Here is a 25,423-nt window from a genome sequence, read left to right as displayed (position 1 = left end):
CTGCCACATTATCAAATAAGTACGGTCATTCAGTTAATGCCACTAACAATAATCTTTCAAAAAATAATGTGTTACTGAGTCACGGTGGCATTTTTAGTGCAACGTTGATGCATTCTTTTTGCAACGAACACAATTTTCAGTTTTATTTGGGATCAAGTTGAAAAATTTCTGTGTAATTTGCTTTATTTGATTTTGTATTCCAGCGATAAATAATTAGGACATGAGTAATATGCATTATAAAAACCAAATCAATTTGGTTGAGTCTTTGCCTTGGCTTCAGCAGTTGCACAGGAACTTTCACTAAGTTCTTTCCCTAACAGATGCTGAGAAACGACTGAGTGAAACACAGCTGGCTCTGCGGGATGGAGAGTGGTTTTCAAAAGAAATCTCTGGAGGAAGTTCAACCACTAATGTTCTATCAAAGAGACCATCGGGACTTTAGAAGAAACTTAATAGAGAGCGGCCGAAGCTTCACACAAACAGGGCTCTCGGCAGAAGCTGTCAAAGCTCATCAATTATCCACTTGTGCTTGCTGACATGTGGCATAGGAAGCGCGCAAGATGCACACTTCCTTTATTTGAAAACACGACAAATAGGACGAGTCGTGTCAACCTGAGGTGTGAGCAAATTAAAATAAGCTTCCACATTCTGGAAAAGTGCAGGAGAAAGAGAGAAACTGCGGTTGAAATTCAATTTCAGGCGCTCTAATCTTTTGACCTTTTAGACCACAGAGCGAGTCACGGCTAACTAGTTCTCGGAAGCCAAAAAACCCCCCAAAAAACAAACAGTCATCTTAGCATTGCAAATCTTCTGGCGGGGTCTGCATCCAAACCAATTTTTGTTTAGCAAACGCTAAAAACAAAAACAAGAAAACCAAAACAGCCTCTAAAGCACCCTCAAAGAAATGTCACACAAATCATCTTACTCCATTTAGCAAATAAATCCCATACATTGGAAAAAAAAAAGAGTACACTGAAATCAGACATGTTCGTGACATAAAGGATGATATTACTTTTCCCTTCTATGACGCCTATGCAGTTTTACAGTAGGAACGAGATTCATATCTCCAAACATAATCTAACATATACAACTTCTCCTCATAGGGCCTCAAAGGAAACGTCATTATTTATTTGAAAAATATTAACGTCAATAAACTGAAAGGGGTTATTTCACATGTGAACAGTGGAAAACAAACTTCCATTGCACTGTACATTAAACTATAAAAACAGTCTTGAAAAAAAAATTCATAGAGCATTTTGAACTTGGAATTTATTGGCATTAACAAGTGTCAAAAGAAGTTAACGACGAATGTATTGAATAATGTGAAACAGTCCACCTTAGATAAAAACATATTGGGCGTATGCCTTTCACTATGACTGTCTGTGCCTTAATTTTAATTCAGTACCTCTAATTAGTTACATGACAGAGCAAAAAGGAGTGAGAAAAAGTGTTTGGTATAGCGCAGGAACATTCTATACCACTGCAAACTACAACCACAAAAGATGAATATAGTTGCTAAATTAATACCAATTTGCTGGTAAATAAAAAGAAGCTAATTTGTAAAGGCACAAGATTTGATGCAATGCTTGTATTGATTAGCATTTTATTGTGTTACGTGGACATAAAGTTGTGGCAGTTGGTTGTCTCCGTTGTCTATTAATCCAAACAGTGCGGCCTCGAAAGGATTCGGCCTTACAGATTTAAACTTCCAAAAAAGTAAACACAGTTGCACGATGGATGTAGCTGAGTCGTTCCAAGTCTGGTCTATATTGGTCTGCCTTTATACGCAACCTGCAATCTGAGCATAAGAAGCATGTAATCTACGAGTCCGCTAGTCTTGGAAGAGTGGAATACAAGCAAACAGAAAGTGAAGGAGAGACTAAGAAAGGAAGACAAGTCGTGAGAAGGAGGCCGCTGAGCTACTGACGCGCGCAGTTATGTTGTATTTTTGTATTGCTGCTAAAGATGATTTGGAGTAAGAAAGTGAGAAAGAAACATTTCGGGACACGGGAAAAGACGCCCCCAAAGTTGCGCCCCTCAAAAAAGGATACGTGCACAAGACATGCACTGCATGCAACATGCACCGTAAGCAAGCTAATGGTAGCCACAGCTTGTGTTACTGTGCGGTCCTATTTTCGTAAACAGGCGCCCCTGTGCTTGGCATGAAAAACGGGCGCATCTTCAATTAGATGCCGGGCAAAGTTGACTTGAGCGTGTTTACTAGGCATTCCGGCAGACCGAGAGCGTTTTCTACTACACTTCCCCGGCGAACCTGCCAAATTGGTGAGAGGAAATAGATTACATTTTAGACAACCAAAAAGCAGGTCTAAATAGCAGCAAACTTTGTCTAAATAAAGCAACTTTGGTGTGTTTGATGAAGGTGCAGGAAGATATATTTGGCGCTCCATGGATATGTGTGATGGGTGTCATTGGATTTCATTCATAAATATGACAACAGCATGAGACAATCCCTCAGAATCATTGTCAAAATCAATTCATCTAACTAATTATAATCATTATCATCTTAAAAATATTTTAAAAGCACCTGCCCGCCTGCACAGCACAACTATTGCCCATGTCAGATGTGTAGCCAACAAAATCATCCGCAATGGGAGATCCTGCAGGTTTCCTGGACAAACACACTTAAACGTGTGCCAATGTCATGCACGGACCCCAGCAAGTCAATTTCTGCTACCGCCAAGTCAAGTCAAAAGTCAGAGTCCAAAATGAAAAAAGTAGATTTTTCTTTCCGAAAATTGCAGTCTCGCTTTTAAATCCATTATGCCAATAGATCCACTTTATGGATGATATTTAAACAATCAAATATACTCTTGTTTGACTCTGTGTAAGAATCAATAATAACAGGTCCTATTTCAAACATCTGCGAGCGTTTCAGTTGAACGCAGCGCTGAACAAATATTTCAGGCACTAATAGGGCTGAAATGACATGTTTGTTGTACCACCTTGACAAAATGTGATGTCAAGTGTTCAAAGGGCAAATTACAAAGTGCAATGCACAGACATGATACTAAGCAGTGTTTAAATGAGTTCACAAGTGTTGCTATTGAGTTCCTGCCTGGGGAAACAATCAAACCTAGGGACAACAAGCAGACAAAACAATCGGAATCATTTGCATAAATGGTCTACCGTTTATAAAAGGCAAATTGTTCACCTAGACAGCACCCTTGAACTGTGTGTCTAAATATTTGGCAAATGTACTGTATATCCTTGAAGGAGCTCCAAGATCACAAACTGTACCTCCAATACTTATCTTGAGTTTGTCTCTGAGAACTCCTGTAATTCTCAAGAATTTGGACCTCCAGAGATAGAAAAGCAAACAACAGCATTACGAGTGCTGGCAAGAATATGCCCTGCCCTCTCAAAGCTGCCGACTACAGCAAAACCTGACCCAACATGAGGGCTGTTGGCCTGAAGCTGAGAAAAGGTGTGGTAAAAGGTGCTCCTATCAGGATTTTAGCTTGCCACTGATATTCTGTTTCCAATTATTTAAAAAAATGTAGCTGAATATGCACTCACCTGTTCAACCTTTGAATAAGCAAATCTCTTCTGCAATCTATTAGTGTGTGGGTTCTGAAAGAGTTCATGAGGTTTTCAATTAACTCATCTGGAACTCATTTTTTCTTTAGTTATTTAAAAGTCCTGAACGAAGACCCAACCAAGACAGATTTTGGGGGTTTATCATATACTGATAATAGCAAGTACTGTATATTATTCCCATGAAGACGTTGCTTGTCACCTAAGCCACCAAACAGTACAGTTCACTTCAGTTCAGTCATGCTTTGGCTTGTATTGTCAAAGGATTTTTTTCAACGTAACCTTTCTATATAGAATTGAACAAAGACAAAAATGGCGTTGCTTAGGCCATACGCTGTCCTTAAAATGGCATTTTGGAGTCCCAAAAAGCACATAGTTGAAAGCAGTAAACATAGTGGAAATGGAGAACATGTGTCTTGGGCATGGATGACACATTCTGAGTGAGTCACAGCCAGAAGAGCTATGGGGGAACATAGCACTGCTGTTGCACTTGTGCTTACGTTTTGCCAACACGTTGTACATTTACTACACCACTAATGCATCCAACTGAGTAAGAATAACTACGTATGTTATGCCAAATGCTAACCAATGTCTGCAGTGCTTCTTTTGAAACTGGCTTTGCCACTCCGGTGTGGCCCATACTGATGACGTTATTGTTTGATATTTACTAGGGCTGTATGATTTGGGAAACAAATCTAATCCAATTTAACTGTGACTGATGGATCAAAGGAAATGGGGAAGTGGCTTGTAATGTAGGGTGTGGAATATTTGTACACGAGAATTCAGTTGGTGTTGCCAGTCACATAAATGAACAGAATAAGTTATGGCTTGCTAGGATGATGGAAACTTGGTGTTCCACTAAGCATTCGCAGATTTCACACCGAGTAAGTCAGTTGGTCAGTAAATTAAGACAAGATCGTCACTATTTCAGTAGTCATATCTGTTTGTGACATTTTTTGTTTGGTGGTCTGGTCCAAGATTTTTTTTTTTCATGTCTAAAATGGGTGCCAAAGCCCAATAAAGTTCGGGAAACACTGAGTACTGTACATGAAATTGTCTAGATTTTTACTGAATTGTTTTCATGCAAAAATTTGCAAATTTGGTGATCAGTCCATCAAATTAATTTTCAGTGAGCCTGAGTCACCAATATATACCTAAATATGTTGTGGCATTCGCTTTTGTGTGTACTCACACTCGCCATTCAAACAGACCTAATCTGACCTGAGATCAAATGTGCCAGTGTGTATTTCTATCACAGTATTTATTTATATGGTAATGTATATTTTCATGCACCTGTGCATGACCAAACCCTTGCCAAACACTTCCAAGCATATCAGAGGAGAGGACGTGAAAGTGCACCGTACTTGGGCATGCATCAGTGTACTCACACTAGTGAAGCATACCAGACTTTAGGTGTGGAGATAAGGTTATTTGAACTTACAGGGCTTTGTAATATCTGCGTAACCCGTTTTTTCTGTTCCAGAACGTTGAAGTCCTGCCGGAGGTCCGCCGACATGTTCCTGGTTCTGAGGTACTCCGGATCGTTGACATTGACTCGATCAAAGTAGCGCTCTCTATTCCCGCCACTGGGTGCAGGAGGGGTGGTCACAACCCCCTGGTGGCTGTCCACACTCATCCCTGTTTCGTTTCACTTCTTCGCTGAATGTCTGCCGCTCTGAATCACACCTGAGGAAATCAAGAGAAGGGGAGAGGTTAGACTAAAAATGCACTCAATAAAAATTCAATTCCGTTCATAAAAATGCTGTTTTGTCAAACAGTATGGCACATGGCCTTGCCAAGACCAACATCCATCCATCCATCCATCCATTTAGAATACGCTTATCCTCACAAAGGTCGCGGGCGTCCTGGAGCCTATCCCAGCTGAACACTCATTAATGGAGAAAGTAAAGACAGAAAATACAAAATTGCATCAGTGGCTGCTGTAGCTGAGGATAAGCCGCTGGTGTATGAGGGAGGGGTGGGGCCAATGTGAGCTCTACCAGATGGTGTCTTGGTTCAAAGGGCGAAGGAATGACAGGAAGAAATTTAGGAAAGGAAGGGCAGACGGATACCACTGTTATGTAACCTGGTATTATATTCACCCCTCTGCTTGCCTGTAGGGGAGGCTTTCAGGACAACCATAAACATTGTGGTGCATTTTTTGTGCATTTGCATCACCAGCAGAAAATACTAAAATGCGAAAGTGTGACACATCAACGTTACAGGATTTGTAGACCCCCCCCCCCCCCACAAAGATCTAGAGACATTAGTCTTGCACGAACAAAGTGTGATTAAAAAAGTTATTGGTTTCGTATAGTTGCGCTCTTTATTCATCCAGCATTAATTATCCCAGAGTGACTACTGTAATTCATCCATCAATTTTCCCAACCACTTATCTTCACGAGGGTTGCTGGAGGTCTGGAACCTATCCCAGCTGTCTTTTGGTGGCAGGCAAGGCACACCTTGAACTGGTTGCCAGCCAGTCACAGTAATTCTGTTATTCATTCAATAGTTACTTTATAGTATTTTTTACATTTCTATACATTTCATTTTACATTACAGGTTAGCCTGATTAGATTAGCTCTGGACAGTAAAAGATAAATAGACACACACCAGCAATAAAGTGATTGAGATGCATCAAAATTATATCTGACAAGGTGTTATTTGTCCGAACGTGAGGAATTTGCTAAATGCCGGGAATTATGCGTTTCAAAAACACAACAGTTGTCGCCTCAACAAAATATATTAAGCCCCTTTAAGTCTATTAGTCGGAACAAAAACAGCACACACACACACACACACACACACACACACACACACACACACACACACACACACACACACACACACACACACACACACACACTGGCACAGAGTTGTGTAACAAGTCCAGCAGCATGAGGTGTCCCACCCCTTTCTTTTACATTCTCTTTTCAGTGTCTCTTGTTGTCCCCGTCATGAACCCGATCTCTCCTCACACTCAGCTAGAGAGTGAATATGGGGTGGTGGTGAGCCTTATTGGAAGAGGGTGGGGTCAAAGTAATATTTTGCAAAAGAAATATCAATATTTAAAACCCAGAATCAGTCATATTCACGGCAGACAAGTATTAAATCAGGTCCCATAACCAATGCTATGCAGCAAGTTGAAGTTGACATGAAATCCACACATGCAAATTCAAATTGGACCATGGTGGTGCGTTGCAATTGACTCAAGATTACGTTTGTGTCCCATCGATGACTCAGACTATATTTATTGAAGCAGTGTTAGCCCACGATCTGTAGCCCAGTGTGAAGTGACCACGACCTTGAGCCCCTGTGACATTAGTATACTGCATGCGCTCCTCAACTCAACTCTATTTATAGAGCACTTTAAAACAACCACCGCTGTATACAAAAGCTGTACATGGAGCAAATATATCTACAACAATAAACAATAAAACAATAAATTAATAATAAAGACAATAGAAAGCACAAAACCAGTAAACCTAAGATCAAGTATGAGTCATGCTGAGTCAAAAGCCAAAGAATACAAATGAGTTTTGAGACAAGTTTTAAAGATGAGCAGCGAAGAGGCTTGCCGAATGTTCAGTGGGAGGTCATTCCAAAGAAAGGGACCAGCAATGGAAAAGGCTCGATCCCCGCTGAGCCTCTGCTTAGTTCTTTGTACCTCTAATAGTGTCTGGTCCGCAGACCTGAGGCACCGGGCAGAAGTGTAGCGGCGGAGGAGCTCAGAGAGGTAAGGTGGAGCGAGGCCATTTAAAGATTTGAAAACAAATAATATAATCTTAAAAAGAACTCTAAAATGTATAGAGAGCCAGTGAAGGGATGCCAGAGGAGGAGTGATGTGCTCCCTTTCATGAGTATCAGTCAAGAGGCGAGCAGCAGCATTCTGGACCAACTGGAGATGCTTAATGCAGGATTGTCTGACTCCAAAGTAAAGTGCATTACAGTAATCCAGCCGGGATGTGACGAAGGCATGAATTACTGTTTCAAAGTGCTCATGAGAAAGTAGAGGTTTTATTTTAGCGAGTTGATCCGAGGGCACCTCTTGTATTTTTCTGACCCTTTGCCACAATTGGGATCTGCACTGAAATCATTTTTCTTTTCTGCATGTATGAGTTTAAATCTGTCCAATTAACAGAACACTGGTGATTGAATCAGTACATGAATGGATTGGTCCACATGAATGAATTGGGGTTGACAAGAGCAGACCAGCTCAGCAGAAGCAGCAGCACTAATTGCTGCCTCCAAAATAACAATTTAAATGAAACAAGACTTCTCAGAAACATGGTGGATATGGCATGGACCTCGGTGACACTGATGCAAGACTGCATTCCATCTTGAATTTCTTGAAGTTTACAGAATAAGCTCCCTCTTCGATCTCAATGATAGCAGCTTACTGTTTATTAGCAGGAATGTTCACCCTTCATGCATCGCTGCGCCAATGACATTTGGAGCTGGTCAGGAGCCAGCAGTTCGGACTACACACTCCATCTTCCACATACAGCAAGCAGCCATGTACTCGCGTGTCCATATATTGTAATTACTTTTGCAGTACAGTACATAAACCTATTGAAACTAAATGTGACTAGTGTCACTTTTCCACCGCACTTAAAAAGTGAGTCATACATACAAACTCTAACACTGTACTGCCCACCTGATTTGGATGAGGAAAAAAACTCAAATTAAAATTGAAAGTCTACAGTTCAAACATATGTGGTTTCATTTTAGCCAAAAAGATGAATATGTGCCAATATTTATGGACCTGGCCGAAATACTGCACTGTGCAAAGCAATGGCACAGCAACACAAATCACATCCTCTTCTGTTTTTTGTTGTTGTTGTTGTTATTGGGGTTTTTGGGGGGGGGGGGGTTGTCTAGTCTAGCTGTGTATCTTCACAAGTCACAGTGACACAGCAATAATGAATATGCTTGGAAAAATCAGAGAGCAGCAGTCTTTTTTTTCCCTTTCTCCATCACCCATTTGTTATCAGGTCGGTACATTTGGAACATCAGTTGGAAAGAGAACACCCTTGTACATGCATTTGCCAACCGCCAATAGTGATTAGCACGGTACAGTGGAAAAGGAGCATATATTTTGTGAGATCTTAGAAACCCTCCCTTCCTGAATGCGAAAGTTGTTATTTAGGAGAATTATGTCAAATGAATAACCACTTCAATGCACACCTTGTTCAATGTGACTTGTTCAAAAATTTGTGGAATGGCGAGTCACTCACTGGGCACAGAGGACACCATTAGTTTTTAGTGCAGATCTGCAAAACGGGGATTATTTCAAATTTTCTCATTTATTTTCATCCATACATCTTCTCGATGGCATTTGTCCTCATTTGGGTCGCAGGTCAGCAGGAGTCAGTGACCCTGGGCTGCTTACCAACCAATTGCAAAGCATCAAAAGAAAAACAAGCACATGCACATTCATCGATTCACACACCTGGAGCTATGGATAAGTTGGAGTCTTCAATGAACCTACCATGAATATTTTTGAAATGTCCACACAGGAAGGCAGGAGCAGAGATTGTAATGACTTAATATTTAAAAAAAATACACTCAAAAGGAAACATGAGTAGGAGGTGGTGTCTATTTCTTCAGGTTTAATTTTTTTTTTTCGGACTGTTATTCTCTTGGTGGAGGCCATTACTCTTCTGAGTGCCATTCTCGTCGTCACTACGGTCACTGGGCAGTCGCACTGACAAACATCTAACGGTATTTATTTACATACATATTTCATACTTGGGGGACACACCAAAGTGTGACTCCGTACGTATCTACTAGCTGTCACCTCTAAATATAGACTGCTTTGCGGGTTACTTTACAACCCCAGCAGTAACAATACCAGGAAAGAATCTCTATGGCAGCTAATTATATCCACACATGCAAAATCCTCACATAGACTTACAGTTCCGTGCATGCACATACACACACGCACACATGCACACACACAGGAGGGGGCGTGTTTCCACGATTAAGCACGCCAGTATGACAGAGCTAGGCAGTGAAACCGGAGGACAGCGTGCAAGGTAAAATCTGAGCAACTGAAAGCCACACGCAGCATGCGGATCTGTTTTCTGACTTGGATAAGGGGTTTCCGTGCACAACAATCACACCTTTTGAAGTCATTCATTTGTAGTTCAGAAATCCATGCTCTGCTGCAGTGGACCTAAGGTGGCTCGTCTGCGTCTCCTTTCACATAAAGACTCCACACATGAGATAAGAAGTAGCGCTAATCTTCCCTGGCACTCATACTCACTGCACTGTTTGCACCATGTGTGTTTATCGTGCAGCACCGAGGGTCCTAGCAAACCGTGCTAGCGTGGAATTCCCCTAAAATTAAAAATCAGTCACAGGGTCGGAATGACTGGGAGTCGCAGCTATGCTCCAACGCAACACAAGACACGTTTAAGCTTCACTGAACGACAATGTGGCTGGGTGAAATAAACTCTCGCAGACAGTTTTAGGACAGCGTGCTGGGAAAGCCAAAGCAGGTGTAAATATACAAGCCCAACCAACCTTTTACTTCCTTCCTCTTTGGTCAGTGAATGGGAGAGAAGCGGCAGTGGTGGTAGGTGGCAAAACAAAAAGAAAAGCACATGTCTCTTTTTCTCCTCTCTAACTTGCTGTCTGAAATCCGGCATAAACTCCCACTGACTCAGAGCGAAAAAAAGACCGAGAGGGTATGTGAGATAGAAAGAGGAGGATATGAATCAAGGGATCACCAGGAAGCGATCGTAAAAACAAATCGGTGCACTTGTCAATCTAGAACAGATCCTCCATGTAGCTGCTCTCTGGTGGAGTCGTAATCGAGCAAACCGCAGAGCTGCTTTCTCCCTCAACTTCCTGCAGGGCTTCTTTGCTTCTCGCCGTTCACCAGAGAGAGAAATATCAACAGCTGGGAGTCTATATGTGAGAGGAACGGGTTATGTGTGTGTGCACTCTGCAAATGTGGGGATGTGTGTAAAAGAAGCTAAAGCAACCACGTGATGCAGGCTTAATCCCCCACCCAGTGGCTCTCACACACACACACACACACACACACACGCACGCACGCACACAAACATGTTGACCAATCAGAAGCAGGCTCACACAATAATCACCCTTCCTGCTCCTCCCTTGCTACCTCCTCCTTTCTCGTCCATGCTCTTCCTTCTCTGCCCCCCTTCTCTCATTTTCTTTGATCAATTCAAAACCTCAACACTCTTCCACATTCCGCAGTCCTTGCTCTCTTTACATCTTTCATTCAGACAACCTCACATAGCCCACAACCGTCTCAGGGCAGCTCGACTAAGAGGCCGCGGATTATGATGCCGTCTGGCCGCAGACTACGCAACCTGCTGCAGTGGACTGATTTATTCTTCATTGTTTACAAAAGACACACATAGTACATTTAGACTCAAACGGCCCCTCGGGCGACGGATAACAAATGTGCTTTGAAATTTGTCAGGGAAACATTGAAATGCAATGATGCTCATATCCCGGGACAGCCATACAGCAACTGCTTGTGAATCTGGTTCAAGCCACTAATTGTGCATCCTTAATTGATACACAAAATTTCAATCCAACTTTAAGTAGGCCGCTTCTTTATTTTGTGATAGACAAACCACTTTACAACAGTTACATGAATGTTGAACGTGTTAATTATTTGATTTTAGTTTGCTGTAGAGTAGAACTGAACCGTATTACACAAGAACAAAAATAATAATAAATAATAAAATGCGAACTACTAGCACTAGTGCAGAGGTCGGCAACCCAAAATGTTGAAAGAGCCATATAGGACAAAAACCCCCCAAAAAACAAACATGTCTGGAGCCACAAAAAAAAAAAAGCCTTCTATAAAACTTACAATGAAGGAAACACAAGTTGTATGTATGCAGGAGAATGGATAGTTTGTTATTCATTCCTTTGTTGTGTATTCACAAACGCCCCCATAGAATTTGTTTTGTGATTTCCTCGCTTGATTTTTTGTTTTGATGCATTTCCGTTTTTCGGAGGCTGTCTTTGAACGCCTCTCGAGTTGAACGAGAAGAGAGAAGGCACGGAGTCGGAAACAGACGTGCCTGTGTTTGTCGAGACTGTTAAAAGCATAAATAAAGTGTACGTTTTTAAAAGAAAACAACACCACAGCTCTCCTTTTTCGGAGCTGCAACATGTATCTATATCTATTTGAGCTATATTAGCCTACTATCAAAATCTTTTTCCATTTTCAAACATTTTTTATAAAGCTCCAGGGAGCCACTAGATGTCGCTAAAGAGCCGCATGCGGCTCTGGAGCCGCGTGTTGCCGACCGCCGCACTAGTGCTACTACTAAAATGCTAAAACTTGCAATAGTCTGGGCAGGTATCATTATTCATCATTTGATGAACAATAATGACTATACATCCAGCACAAAGTCACTTTAACCAGTCGGAAGAAACAAATCATGAGAAACTTTGATTGCAGCTTAACCCATCAAATCACTGAACCCGTCCACCACCTCTTTAATGGGTGTCTGACAGATTCTTTTTTCAATGCGCTACAGCTTCATAAGATAAAAGTTATGAATTTAAACAGACAAAAAACTCATTCATTCATTCAAAATGGCAATGGCTAATTAATGTACAGTTTATTACATTATTTACATCAAATGCATTTCACTGTCTCAATATTGGATTATGGCACAAGAAAATCATCCTTTGCCGCGTGCATATTTTCACTTTGGCGTGGCTTATTTCGACACAATACATGTGTATATGTGAACGTACATTATATATACAGTATATATATCCAGTATATTATATATATATTCCTTTCATAACTTCGCTGCTGTGAATTGGGAATTTCTCCATGCGAGACTAATAAATGTTTTCTTATCTTATCTTATATCAATTATCTTTACACAGAGCAGCAGGTTCTTTAGCCAACGGTTTAACAAAGAGATTTTTTTTTTTTTTTTGGGGTGGTAATTTTACAACTAACGGCTCTCATCTAACAGGTAAACTGCCAATGAGACTCTGTTTCGCTATCTTGAAAAGTATGCAATGGCGCCTCCTTCATATCTGTCCACCTGCTCTGATGCCATAAACCTGTCCGGGTGAAACATTGCCAATAATCCAACGTGTGTTTTGAAGAAAATATGCACACTACGGTCTAAAATCTGCTTTTCTGACTCATGTTAAGCAAGATGTTGAACTAAGAACAAGTTCCAAAACAGGAAGCTATAGCGGTATCAGCAGGCCCATTAATGTGGTACAACAAGGTTGTAAAGGATTTGGTATCGGGATCAGATTACACGTTAAAATAGGGGGACATGATTGACAGTTTGGAATAGACTCTGGAGTGTAGATTTTAAAGTGAAACTAGAACTCACATCAATCTTCTCAAGTAGTAGGCTGAAAAAAAGACTGGGTGCAATAACATACACACTGTCATTTTTACAGCAGAGTGTCCATTAATGTATAACTTCAAATACGGGGGTAGGAATGAGATAAGTTCATACTTCCTGCTATTCAAAATATTAATGATCTGGTATGTGTAAGCAGGTCATTAGCTTTGTTGTATTGATTATTTTTTATGTTTCGCTCAACTGTTTTTCTTCCTTGCTTTTGATGATAATTGGATTCTTTTTTTCACAATTTACCCTGCTGTATTCTTATTTTTATGCATGTTTGGAATAAATTGTTAAAATAATGTTGTTATGCTGCAGAATAATTCATGGACCGGGTGTTTCGCTCTTGAAATATTAGCACATGCAAAAGGAGCAACTGTTTGCTTCGCCTCCAAGAATGAGAGGACTCAAATTATGTTTTCATTGAATTAACTTTGAGAGGAATGGTGATAAAAAAAAAAAAAAAAAAAAAAGGACAATAGTAGAGGACATTCCAGCAGCGTACAGCAAACATTTGACAGTAACATGTTTTTGAGTTATTGCTTTGGAGTTATTTCCCTTTTTTCTTTTTTAATTTGACCTATAAAAAGCTTGCGCAATACAGATTTTAATCTGCATTGTCATTTATAGCGATGATGTTTCTGAAAAAAATATATATATTCCACCTGCTGCTGAACATAATCCCTATTTTCAGAAATATTACAAAATATACTATTTTAATTGATGGAAATGACAGAGAAAAAAAACATTCATAAAGAAAACTAGAGACTGTCAGTAGAATGTCGAGCTAGTATCCAACAATTGAAATTTGGATCAGCCGCATATTGAACACGTTCACAAACCAGGTTCCTTAAATTCTCACTCACTCACTCACTCACTCACTCACTCACTCACTCACTCACTCACTCACTCACTCACTCACTCACGTCTTATGGCTGCTGCTGCTCATGGACTATGGCCAGCCACTTTATCTCCCTCATTTCCACTAGTAGTCACACCCAAAAATAACTTTACATTGTTTGTACAAAAACACAAAAAAACGATTTCGCTCTGTGGAATGGCGCAATAAACAGACGGAAAAAAGATATGTGGGAGTTGACCCACTCAAATAGAACCGTATTTCAACAACTAAATGGTGTTAGTCTTTAAATGGCTCAACAGATGGGAAACGTGTTCAAGCTAATCATTACTGATGACATCACCGTGCCCCACAATCTTTTTTTAATTGTGGTATAATTTTCGAACTGAAGCTCGGTTACGTGGCTGTGAATCTGCACACAAACAGTCGTCTGCGACTAAGGATCCTTTTTTTTTGGGCTTCTTCTAAGTCAACTTGTTTTGATGAAAGAAGGGTGGAGGGTTTTCTTTTAAACAGCTGGAACGTTTTCTGCTTTGAGTTCTACCCTACTGTATGGTAGATGGTGAATGCAAGATATTTCTCCTTTGCGTTAATGGAGCAAGTGATAGAAGTGGTTTTCATGAGTGGCTGGCAGTCCCCAAATGTTGGGACCGTGCCAGTCGAGTTTGGTTCCTCAATATAAAAGGCCTGGTCTTGCTACCATCCGAATGATGTAAGCAGAGAACACCAGGACAACTACAGCGGGAGGGAGGTGGCGACATTCATGACTCACTGATAACTGTCGGTCTGTCTTCTCCAGATAGCTCATCACAGACCGAAGGCAACCAACATCACTGCTTCACGTCCACTTACAATAAATCGCGGATGACGTCAAACTAAATACAGGCGGGAAAAAGGCTTCATCCTCTGTGCAAACTTTTAGACAAGTTTAGTTAATGAATCATATGTCCACCCTTGCACTTTTAAGTAATCCCATACAGTGGTGAAGTCACTCGTCCTTTCCGTGACCCTCCTGATAAGATGTGGACAAAAACAAAAAACCCAACAGAGGAGGACTGCTGAATGCACACTGGCACCCATTCACAGGAATGCAAAAACACAAAATTCATGACTTGCACCTCTGCATTTTTCTTCCTCCAAAAACCAAAAGCCAAACTGGTGTGGGGACAGGACATTCATAGGAAATTAGCAGAAATAATCTTCCAGCAATTTCGCAGCCATGTGGGTTGTAGTCCTGATAACTTGAAACCTGGAGGGTCGAAAAGGCCTATTTCTTATATCATGTGGAGTGTGTATCCACACACACACACACACACACACACACACACACACACACACACACACACACACACACACACACACACACACACACACACACACACACACACACACACACACACACACACACACACACACACACACACACACACACACACACACCTACATGCACGCCCACATACTGAGAGAGTTGTCACTCCATCCATTTATCCTGTTCTTAACAGCCTGTCTGTCTACTTTGACGCTACCATGGGAGTGATCCTAAATCGCCACTAATCCATTTTTGAGGGCGGAAGACGCATTTAGTCGGATGCTCCTGTGTAATGCAACGAGACGTAGTCACATTCACTTCCGGGGACAATTGCAGTGAACAATCTTGTTACTGGCTGCACTGCTGTGTTTCGAGCAAAGCAGAGAGAACAAAAACAACAAGGATGCACTCAAGCATTGTGTGGGTGAGCTTGTGACTCAATTGCCAAGAGAAGACCGCATAGGACAAGCGATGCAGCAGCGTGTGTGTTTGGATCTGCCAAGGGGTCACTGTTATTGCTTCATTTCCTTCATTGATTTAATGAGTTGTGGAAGTGACGACGGGAAGTCTCCGCCTGGTCATCATCTCATCTGATGTGTTACCCTCGGTCAAGTTGAACTCAACCGACAGATTGCTGAGCAGCGAGAACAGAACCGCATACGCTGCATCTGCTCATTTAGGCAGCGTGCAGGGCCGTGACGCAACACATTTCAATGTTCATCATTTGCTGTCATTTTTATTCCTTTTAAGTACCAGATCCAAGTTGAAATATGTCATTTGATAATTCTTTCACTGTGAGATGGCTCACACATTACATTACAGTACATATATATCTATATGATTGTGTCACCACGGATGCTCGAAGCAGATGTGACAGTTGATCAAATCCATGTTGGCCGTGCATTCCTTGAAGTTTTATGTGTGCTGACACTGAAAAAAAAAACCCTGGTCAGAATTGTTCATTCCGTTCGAAGAAATTTATCATCATGACAACTCTTGGCTTTGTAAAGAGACAAAGACAAATCTTGTAAAAACTTCATGTGCGTGGTGGGAGGGGGCAAAACATGTTCCAGATTTGTGACTAAAAATATGATATTATCTGCAATAATGATGTTACATAAGCAAAGTACAAACTCGAATCCTGATTAGAAAATTTGATGCAGGCCAACAAGAAGTCATTAAAATCGACCTGTAAGGACTGTAAAACGGCAACTGTACAAAACAATTGATTCCTTTGATTGTGTAGCCTCGCGTATATGCACACAAAGTCACTTTACGATCTGGCACAGAGTGAATAGCCGAACGATGATTGCAGCTCCATGGATACGCGACACAATGAGGAGCTCAGTGCTGAATTAACTCTTGTGCGAGTTATTTGACTTCCTTCAAAGCTCCTGGTGACATCAATGTCTAGTTTGAAGAGGCTTTCAAAGGAAATGGATCCTTTTACATCGACTCCGCTGCTCTGCTCTTAAAGTATTTGCTGATGTTTTCAAACAAACACATTCCTGTTTGTTACTCGCCACACTTGGACTGGTTCTACAAAACAACAGATGAGTTTTGCACATGGGACCATTTTTAAGTTTCTGATCTTCTCCAGGCATTGGAGTTTCTGTTCAATTCATTATGGTATGCACCAAAATAACTGACCCGTCCCACCTACTGACATGCACGCAGCAGTGTTACAATTAAAGGGTGTGTACATGTATGGCAATGGCAAAAAACTGCTTTGAATGTGAGGGCCCCTGCTTTATTTGTCTCCTGGAATAGAGTTTGTATTTTTGATGCAGCTCCTTCTTCTGGGAATAAAAAGTCCCATGACAAGGCCAAAGTTAAAAAAAAAAAAAAGTGCTGAGTTAACCCTTTTAGGGACAGCGGCTACTACAGTGGACAGCTTATCATGTTATCAGGTTACTTTCTTTTTGTAATTTCACCCAAGGAGGGCATTGCTTTCCCCTCACTTTTGGCAAAAATTGTTTCAGTGCATGAAAGCCTGCCGTTTGCATGGGTATCACATCTTTGTCGCTCGTGGTCGCGGTTGTCCGAATTTTCTTTGAACACCCCTTACCCTCAACAAATATATTCGGAGTTTGAGAATCAGCTTTTTGGGGGGGCACGCAGATGTAATTGTGCGTTGGACCCCTATCGGGCTCGCGGCGGCCCTTGGTGTTTGCACCATTGTGACAGGGAGCAAAGGCGACTTGTTTGCCATCCAATGGAATCGGCTCCCCTCAACCCCTTTTCATTCAGTGCAGGAGAGGCGCGCGGAGTACAAGGTGTAAGAACTCATCGGAGACCATGAGCGAGATCAACAGGTGCAACGTGCTCATACATTTAAAAGGAACTGCAAGAAGCTCTGCACTTGTGGATGATGTAAAATTGGCCGCTGTGGAATGGGCCCTTGGAGACCGCCTTCCACCCTTGATCATGCATCTGTGTGTGCCGAGCCGCACTATAATTGTGCTGCAGATAGGGGCGGGGTACTTTTGAAAATATTTCGAAGATTCTAATTACGATAATTTGCTCAATGAATTGATTTCTAAATGACTCAGAGGGATTGAGGCACGCTGTTGCCATTTTTATGAATGAAATACCATGACATCCAGCACACATGTCCGAGGAGCTCAGACTCAAAACGACCAAAATCGCGTGACACTACCTGCGCCCCAACTTAGACCAATTAAATTCTAGTCTACGTTCTGTCGCTAAATTGTCAGGTGCATGCCCTAGGTCCACCGGAATGGCCAGCGAGGCGCAACACTGTCAGCCAAATTCCCAAACATGGTAAACTAGCCTTGACCCAGCACGAAAATGAAGACATGGCAATTTTTACGCCTGTCAATGAAAATAGAGCACTACAAGAAGCATCTTCATTTTTCACATGAAAATGATTTCTTACTCGAAAGTACTTAAACATGTGGGCAGCACTCCACATTTTCCCAGTGAAATAGATTTGCACCTTGAGGGTAGGTGATAATCCAATAACTACAGTAAACCACCTAAATTCATTCTCTATTTGCCCTTTTCTTCTCCTATGACCTGAATTTGTTTCCACTGAACCTAGTATTTTCCTCATCAGAAATTAAATTCTAAATCAGTTATGCTTTGTTCCTGCTGTCAAAAAGCAATGTACCGGCCTCTGGTCAAGCTCTCCCACTCTCATGCGCAAGTGCACACACAAGCGCACACACACACAGTTGAGGGGGCCAGAGTGCTGGCTTGTGTTCCGGGACTATCCATTACACAATATGAGGGAGAAGACAGATTTGGTATTTTGGGGTCTGTCTCTAAGTGAGGTCATTATTCGTGAACTACAACTGTGGTTTAATCATGCTCGTACAAAGTACACACACATTCGCACAAGGGGCCACTCGCTCACACTCACTGGTTTCCATGGCGATGGCAAACAAACAGCCCAAACAAGTGATGACCGAACCCGACAAGTAAAAAGACGAGGAAGACTTTGAGACAAAAAAAAGCGGGGAGCAACACAATATGGCAAATGGTTTGTTCAACTTTAAACAACATCAAAGTAGCATAACGAAAAACTGATTTGCCAGAAAGATTCAAATGTGACGTTACAATCAGCCACATCAGTGTCGGATGAACCTCCACACAGTTGGGAGCAAAACCATAACCAGACTCAACCACGTTAGACAAAAACACCACAAATAGTTGACTGTAGTGCTTGCCTTGGTGGTTATGTATACCCATCAGATTGATTAGCTCATCTTTATGATGACAGATTTAAAAAAAAAAAAAGATAACTGATAAGAACAAATGCAACATTATTTAAATGCTGCTCAGTGGGATAGAAGTACTGTTCCATATTGGACGCATGTGTGCTGCACGGTGGATCAAAAGGGTGGTCTTGACACACTGGACTTTGGCCAGGGGGCTTTTTGTTTGGTATGAAAGAGAATCTCAGCACGTCTGCACCAGGACAGGAAGAGAAACAAGAACAAGCGTTCTTCTCAGTGAGTCACTGTCCCTGCTCTGTGCTTTGACCCATTCTATCACATCTGACCGCTCAATAACATGCTGTCAGAGAGAGTGGCGTGTCCGGAGTTCACGTGTGTTCAAGCGAGTCCCCCGTGTTTCCAACCCTGTCAGCCAAAAGCCTATTGGTGGGTTTGGGGGGGATTGGTGGGTTGGGGGGGGGGGGGGTTGTTACACAAGTCAAAACAAAGCATCCGTCAATGAGAGGGAAAGTCAATGACGCGGACAAGGTCAAGCACCTTGATGCAGACTCCTAAGCCTCTTCCTCACCTCAAAAACAATTTATTGAGCATTCTTGTCACAGCACTCGTCAATTCTGGCAAACTAAGTGTCAGAGATTTTCTCGGACAAAGTTAAAGAAATGACTCGGCACACAGGAAAATTGTCTTCAATATCGGCGGAAGTGGATCTCTGAGAGCGAACGACGGTTAGTTGCTCCGCGATCACACTCGAAGTCCCGCCACCGCGAGTTCGACCTTTTATTGTAACATATGCAAAATACAAGAAAAACACTGCCCCCGATATTTGCATGCCGCACCCCCGGTCCGGCTCCTCGGTAGTGATTTGTTACCTGTTTTTCAAACTTGAACCACCAGTACATTGGCGCCTTTTCTGGCTGGTCTACATCGAATTAGCATGTTGTAGACTTTGCGGCTGGTCAATGTCGTCTGGGCGCGACGGGTGTTCTCAACTCGTCTTTTGTTGCTCAACCACTGTTCCCGAATTATTCATTCCCCTTTTGTGACCGGGTTTCGCCCTCTCCCCCGTGATCGCCCACCTGCATTGACGTGCTAATTGTGGACTTCAACAGCCCTCCGGCCAGGTAGCCGGCGCCTTTATGCACAGGCATTTGGGGGGTGCTGGATATGCACCCAAACGTCTCGATGTGCCCAAATTAAGATGAAACTTTAAACATGATCAATTTTGCTCATAGATTTCTCTATCACTAAGACAGCTCTAGCTATTTAGCTATCTGTCCATCCATACGTTCGCCCGCAACAAAAAAACAAGATTAGTTAGTAATTTTTTTTTTTAAATCAGGAAATGTATGGGTCGCACAGGCGCGAACAGATGAAATATTTACTTGCACTGACGTACTTTCAAGAAGAAGAACGGTAAGCTTGGCAACTAGCTTTCGCTTTCAACATCATGTATTTACGGCGCCAAAAGGTGCAGTCACTCACCAAGATTGTATGTACCTTTGGCTACAATTCAACATAGTATTCTAGCTAAGGGAAGCCATTTTAAACTAAAAAGAAAAACTTTGATGTAGTTGGCAAGCGGACGTTTCCGTGTCCTCGTGTGCTGTGGGAGGCAGAGCGCGCTCCGCTTACTTTCATTTCTGAATGCAGCCTGATGGAGCCAATTACAGCAGAGAGCGCCCTGGGAGCGGCTCTGCCAAATTTGATTTAAAGGAAGAACCTTAATATGCTAAGGGGTGGCGCAAAAAACATATGGCTTTGGGAGTGGTTACGATTATTCATTGGTTTCCCTAAGTGATTTCATAATTGTTTCCACCTTCCACAACAAAAAATGGATTGGCATATCTTACTGCAAAGGAAGCATTTCGGGTTTTAATTTTTGTAATATTCACTCATAGCAAGCATAGGTACCACTACACAGCCTATAATCAGCAGCCTGTGTGTGAACTGTGTACTTTCCTTGTACAATCTAACACATGAGACTCTGGTACTCCATTTTTCTTTGGGGGGCGGGGGGGGGGGCACTCTGAACAACCAAACCACACATTTGAACATGTTCGGAGTATCTGAATCGTCTGAGCAGTGCAATCGGAGTGTATTATGAACGGACCTACGTCGCAGTTTTTGTAAAACAAATTTCCCCTTAAAAAAAACAACAACAAATAAACGGACTTGTCTGACTTCAACGGCAGAAAAATAGCAAGAAAATCAGTGAAATAGTAGTGAGTTATACACACACACACACACACACACACACACACACACACACACACACACACACACACACACACACACACACTTTGGTCATGAATGACAAAAGTAAGGTTTTTGACTGTTCAGGGGTCAAAGCTTGGGTATCATTTCCTGAACTTATCTGTGTGTGCTTTTTCATCCGGGTTTCCTCATCATGTTATTTGGTGGTTGCCTGAGTGAGGATTCAGCTCATATTCTGTTCCCACAAACAAACAAAAAAAACACCCACACGTGTAAAGTGTGTATGGGCATGCATGTGAGCATGAAGGAAGGACAACCTTCCTGTGAGGATATGGGGTCCAGAAGAGGGACAGTGTCAGTCACAACTTAGTGGTCTGCAGGACTGTGTGTGTGTTATCCTTTTGAAAGCACATTCATTCATGTGAAATTGTCAACCTTAACTAGAAACGCTGAGTGTGCATGTCATTGAAGAAGGAAAATACTTGTCCAATGTGGAATGGGACTTCAGCCCTATGCGGCAGAAAGTTTTCATTCGTGATAGTGTGGAACACAGCATTCCAGTTGAACCTGAAAAAGGCCAATTATCAGCATCTCTCTCAGGGCCTCTAAAGCAACCACACACAGAGACCACCGTGGAGGTGAATTGGGTCTTATAGATGTCCTTTCTTACACTCAATTCAAGGCCCGTCAACTTTCCGCATTCATCTCCATGGATTGCCCCTACCCCGTCTTGAAGTTTGCCGCATTTTCGCTTTATTCCATACTCCTTTGAGCTTATTCTTCCAGGAGGAAAGTAGAGAACTAGTCATTACATATTAGAGGCTGCAGTCGTGTGTTCATAAATTTTATGACCTTGCTGTTTTCAGAGACAAGTTAAAAATCAACTTTTATGTGACTTCTTACACAGTGGAAAATTTGAGGTCGAACAAATTCTATCGCAGGTCAATTTGTTGGACATTCAAACACTTTTGGAATTAAAAATAATAAAGAGCTGATGACTAGCCCGGATAATTTTGGACAAGAGGCGCGGTACACACTGGACTGGTCGCCAGTCAATTGTAAGGTCATACTCACATTCTTGGACGATGTAAAGGCTTCAAGCATCTTTTCAACTCTTTGCCATCACTAATAGCCCCTTTTCTGTCTGTTTATGCATGAAAAAAAGTTTGCATTCCAAACTGTAAATTTAGCGGCATCAAAATTCTGAGGTTGGTGCATGCTAAATGGATTGCACTGACCGTATATATTGCGCTTGTATTTAGGTGCTCAAACAGGTGACTGCAACATTTTGTATGTATTGGCCATGAAAGCTTGATGAGGGGACCAAATAACAATGGCTATTGCTCTCTGTGAGCGTGCTTTACATCTGTTTCCTGAACATCCTCAATATTCTTGCTTTCAGGCCAACCAACATACAGTAAATAAAATGGAATCAAGTGTTCCTGACAATGTATGAGTTCTCTGACTCAACGTTGCCATCATGACCTTTCGATGCAATCGATAAGATACATTTTAATGCAAACACAACTCCATTTCGACCCTTCAGTGATCTACCATATACACATAAGTTGTGTAATTCACGTTCGCTTATACAGTCTAACAAACAATGAACTTTTCTTCTATCTCTTGCTGTTTTATCTGCTTGTCATCTTGACAGGAGGTTTTGTGAAGCAGCCATTCAACACTCCTGTACGCCCATCTCACGTCTACATCAGAGAGATCGGCAACATACCAAAGAAGCTGTCTCGACCGCCAGGCCACCAATGTTTATTTTCTGTAAAAATTGGCAAAAGAAGAGCAAAGAAAGCTTTGCTTCGCCTCCAAGAAAGTAGATTATTGACGTACGACCATAAAGCAGAAGGGATTAGCTCTTTAAACGACAGGCGTGTGATCATAGTCCCGTTCAGCTGAGTCAAATATTAACTGAGGAAAATCTCCTGGAGGTTAATGGTTAGGTTGGTGCCACCGCAAGGCGCTAAACGTCTGCGTCAATTTAGATGGGCTCCATTTGGTTGTTCCAGCATTGCACATATCATTTATACCTGATAAATGGAGAGCCTGAGCTGAATGCGATCTGAGGAATAAATTAATCTTTCCCTCAATTTGGCCATTAAATGCAATCAGTACATATCCACAGTCAGAGATACTAATTTAACACTATGTTTATGATGGTGATGAAAGTTTCTCGTGGTGTAGTATTTTTAAACTAAAATACATGTCAAAAGAAAAAGTGAGGATCACCTCTGGGTTCCACATTGCATAGAGAAATACAGGCGGGAAGTGGAAAGAAAAGATCGACAGATAGAGTGACATTAATAATATCAAGCTGCTACAATATTTGTCTCTTGGTCCACATTGACGGGAGTATCCCGAGAAACAGCATTCAAGCCGATGCCTTTTTCAGCTGTTGCGGGTTGATGCCATATGCTCCAACAAATCGGGAGCTGCTTTCTCTTTCTTTACCCTCCCCTTTGTGCCATTACAATCTGACCCCTCATCCATTAGCTCTGCTTTTTAGATATACAAGAAGAGATGGGAGTATCTGGCATTTTTTTTCAGGAAAGATGCAGCATGTAATGGTGGAGGGTATGTTCGGTGTCCTAAAATTGTCAAAGTTGATTTACAAAGCATGGCGTAAATATCTCCTTCCAGAGCTCCTGTCTGTTTTACCAATCAGATAGAATGCCCACTGTGACATTGGAATGCTCCTAGACAGACCCGTCACCAGACCTCAGTCTTAAGGGGAGGCATATGAAATGTATGGATGGCAAATATTATCGTTACTGGTGTTTTCTTTTCATGATGACACCGGTTCGAATGGGACTTTGATTAGCCGACCCCTGTCCTATTCTCATGCCAATGACTGACATTGTAATGTGTGTAATGTGCTTTCCGTTCTGTGTGAGTGTGCCAATCTACCCAGCATCCTCATTCAGCTCTCATCATTCAAAAATATGGTCATATTTTACAGATATGTCATGCCACACACGCAAAAAAATCAGCCATACTGTACATAACATTGCAGTTGTCAATATAACTGTTATTTTAGTCAATATTGAGTTCTAAAAATGGAATGGAAAACTGTACATGGACAGTAATATACAGAACTGAACCAAACTGTACCATTTTGAGAACGGCATTTATATCTCAACTTGAGTCTGAGTAGGAATTACTTTCGCATCCGGCTCAGTAAAATCCGTTTATTTTCAACGTCATTCAGTAGACAGTGTCTTTTGCATTCATCCCTCCATACTCAACTTCATTTCATCTTCCATCCGTCTGTCTTCTGCAACTGTCATTTTTACTCCCACCTGTCTTTTTCTTGCTCCACTCGCAATCTCCTCTGAGGACAAGAAAAGACAGTGCATTATTCTGGCAGCCTGCCACTCTCAAGGCTTGGGTGGAAAAATAAACAAGTGTCCACATGTTCCCAAGGAATTTTAATGACTTCCATAAGACCGATCCATTTACCTGCCAGACGTCAGGCAGCATGAGGCAAGCACCAGACTCAGAATGAGCTACTTTCCATGCACTGATGACGAGTGTTGTGGACAAAAGCCAAAATGTATGCTTTGAAGTGGTGAATTGCATTAGAAGAGTTATCTCAGACAAAGACATACCCGTGAGCTAGTAATACACTAGTTCTACGTCAATCTACTAGGTGCCTTTGAGACATCCCCTCTTTCATCTTCAAAAAATTGAGATTTTCCATTGAATTTTAAATTTACTGTGTTAACTACGCTATGTTGTTCAAAGAGTATATTTTTTAGTTAAGAAGACAATGTCAAGAGACAATGTACCGTATTTTCTGCACGATAAGGCACTTCGGATTGTAAGGTGCATCTTCAATGAATGGCCTATTTTAAACTTGTTTTCATATATAGGGCGCATTGCATTATAAGGCGCATGGAATAGAAGCCACAATAGTGGCTTCGGTTGCGCTATGCATCCATTAGATGGTGATATGCTAAAGGGAATACAATACAATACAGAGTTATTTATTTTGAGCCTTCACAACCAACAGAGCCATGAGAACTGGTCACAAACACGGACATGAAAAATAAATACAAATTGTATTGCAAAGCAATAAATGAAAGACAAACGTTATGAAGAGTATTAATTCAACAAAAAGGCACACAATCCTCGTGGGCTTACATCCACAAGGGGCTAAATATCCTTAAAAGTCTTGCTTGTCTCCTTCCTTCATTTAGTCAGTAGTTAGCGATGCTTTTGGTCTTATCTTCGGTTCATCATGTCCGCTCAGACCTGGCAAAAGTATTTGTTGGAGTGTGCATTGGCGAATGCATGTGTCAATTAGTGTCGGGCAGAACCCTTTTAGGTTACAAATGCTTCCTGCTAATAATCCCCACAAGATGGCAGAGGAACACAAACAGTGAAACAGCTT

General features: G+C 41.7%; 1 protein-coding gene across 4 annotated transcripts in view; it reads right to left on the bottom strand.

Annotated features, from left to right (window-relative positions):
• The window catches only part of add3a (adducin 3 (gamma) a), a 62,136-nt gene that overhangs the window by 22,400 nt on the left and 14,313 nt on the right, over positions 1 to 25,423 (bottom strand). For 3 of the 4 annotated variants that reach the window (XM_086119492.1, XM_086119493.1, XM_086119490.1), the window contains exon 2: positions 4,997 to 5,241. In XM_086119492.1, the coding sequence (XP_085975618.1) occupies positions 4,997 to 5,191 (195 nt within the window). In that variant the 5' untranslated portion in view covers positions 5,192 to 5,241. Of the gene's footprint in view, positions 1 to 4,996; positions 5,242 to 10,083; positions 10,514 to 25,423 lie in introns of those variants that run through there. The other variant, XM_086119491.1, reaches the window with a different exon arrangement.

The sequence above is a fragment of the Hippocampus guttulatus genome, chromosome 9, assembly GCF_054856545.1.
Source record: "Hippocampus guttulatus isolate MCC_2025c chromosome 9, RoL_Hgut_1.0, whole genome shotgun sequence".
Lineage (NCBI taxonomy): Eukaryota > Metazoa > Chordata > Actinopteri > Syngnathiformes > Syngnathidae > Hippocampus > Hippocampus guttulatus.
Note: the sequence above shows the minus strand (reverse complement) of the source record. Positions and strands in the feature narration are given on the sequence as shown.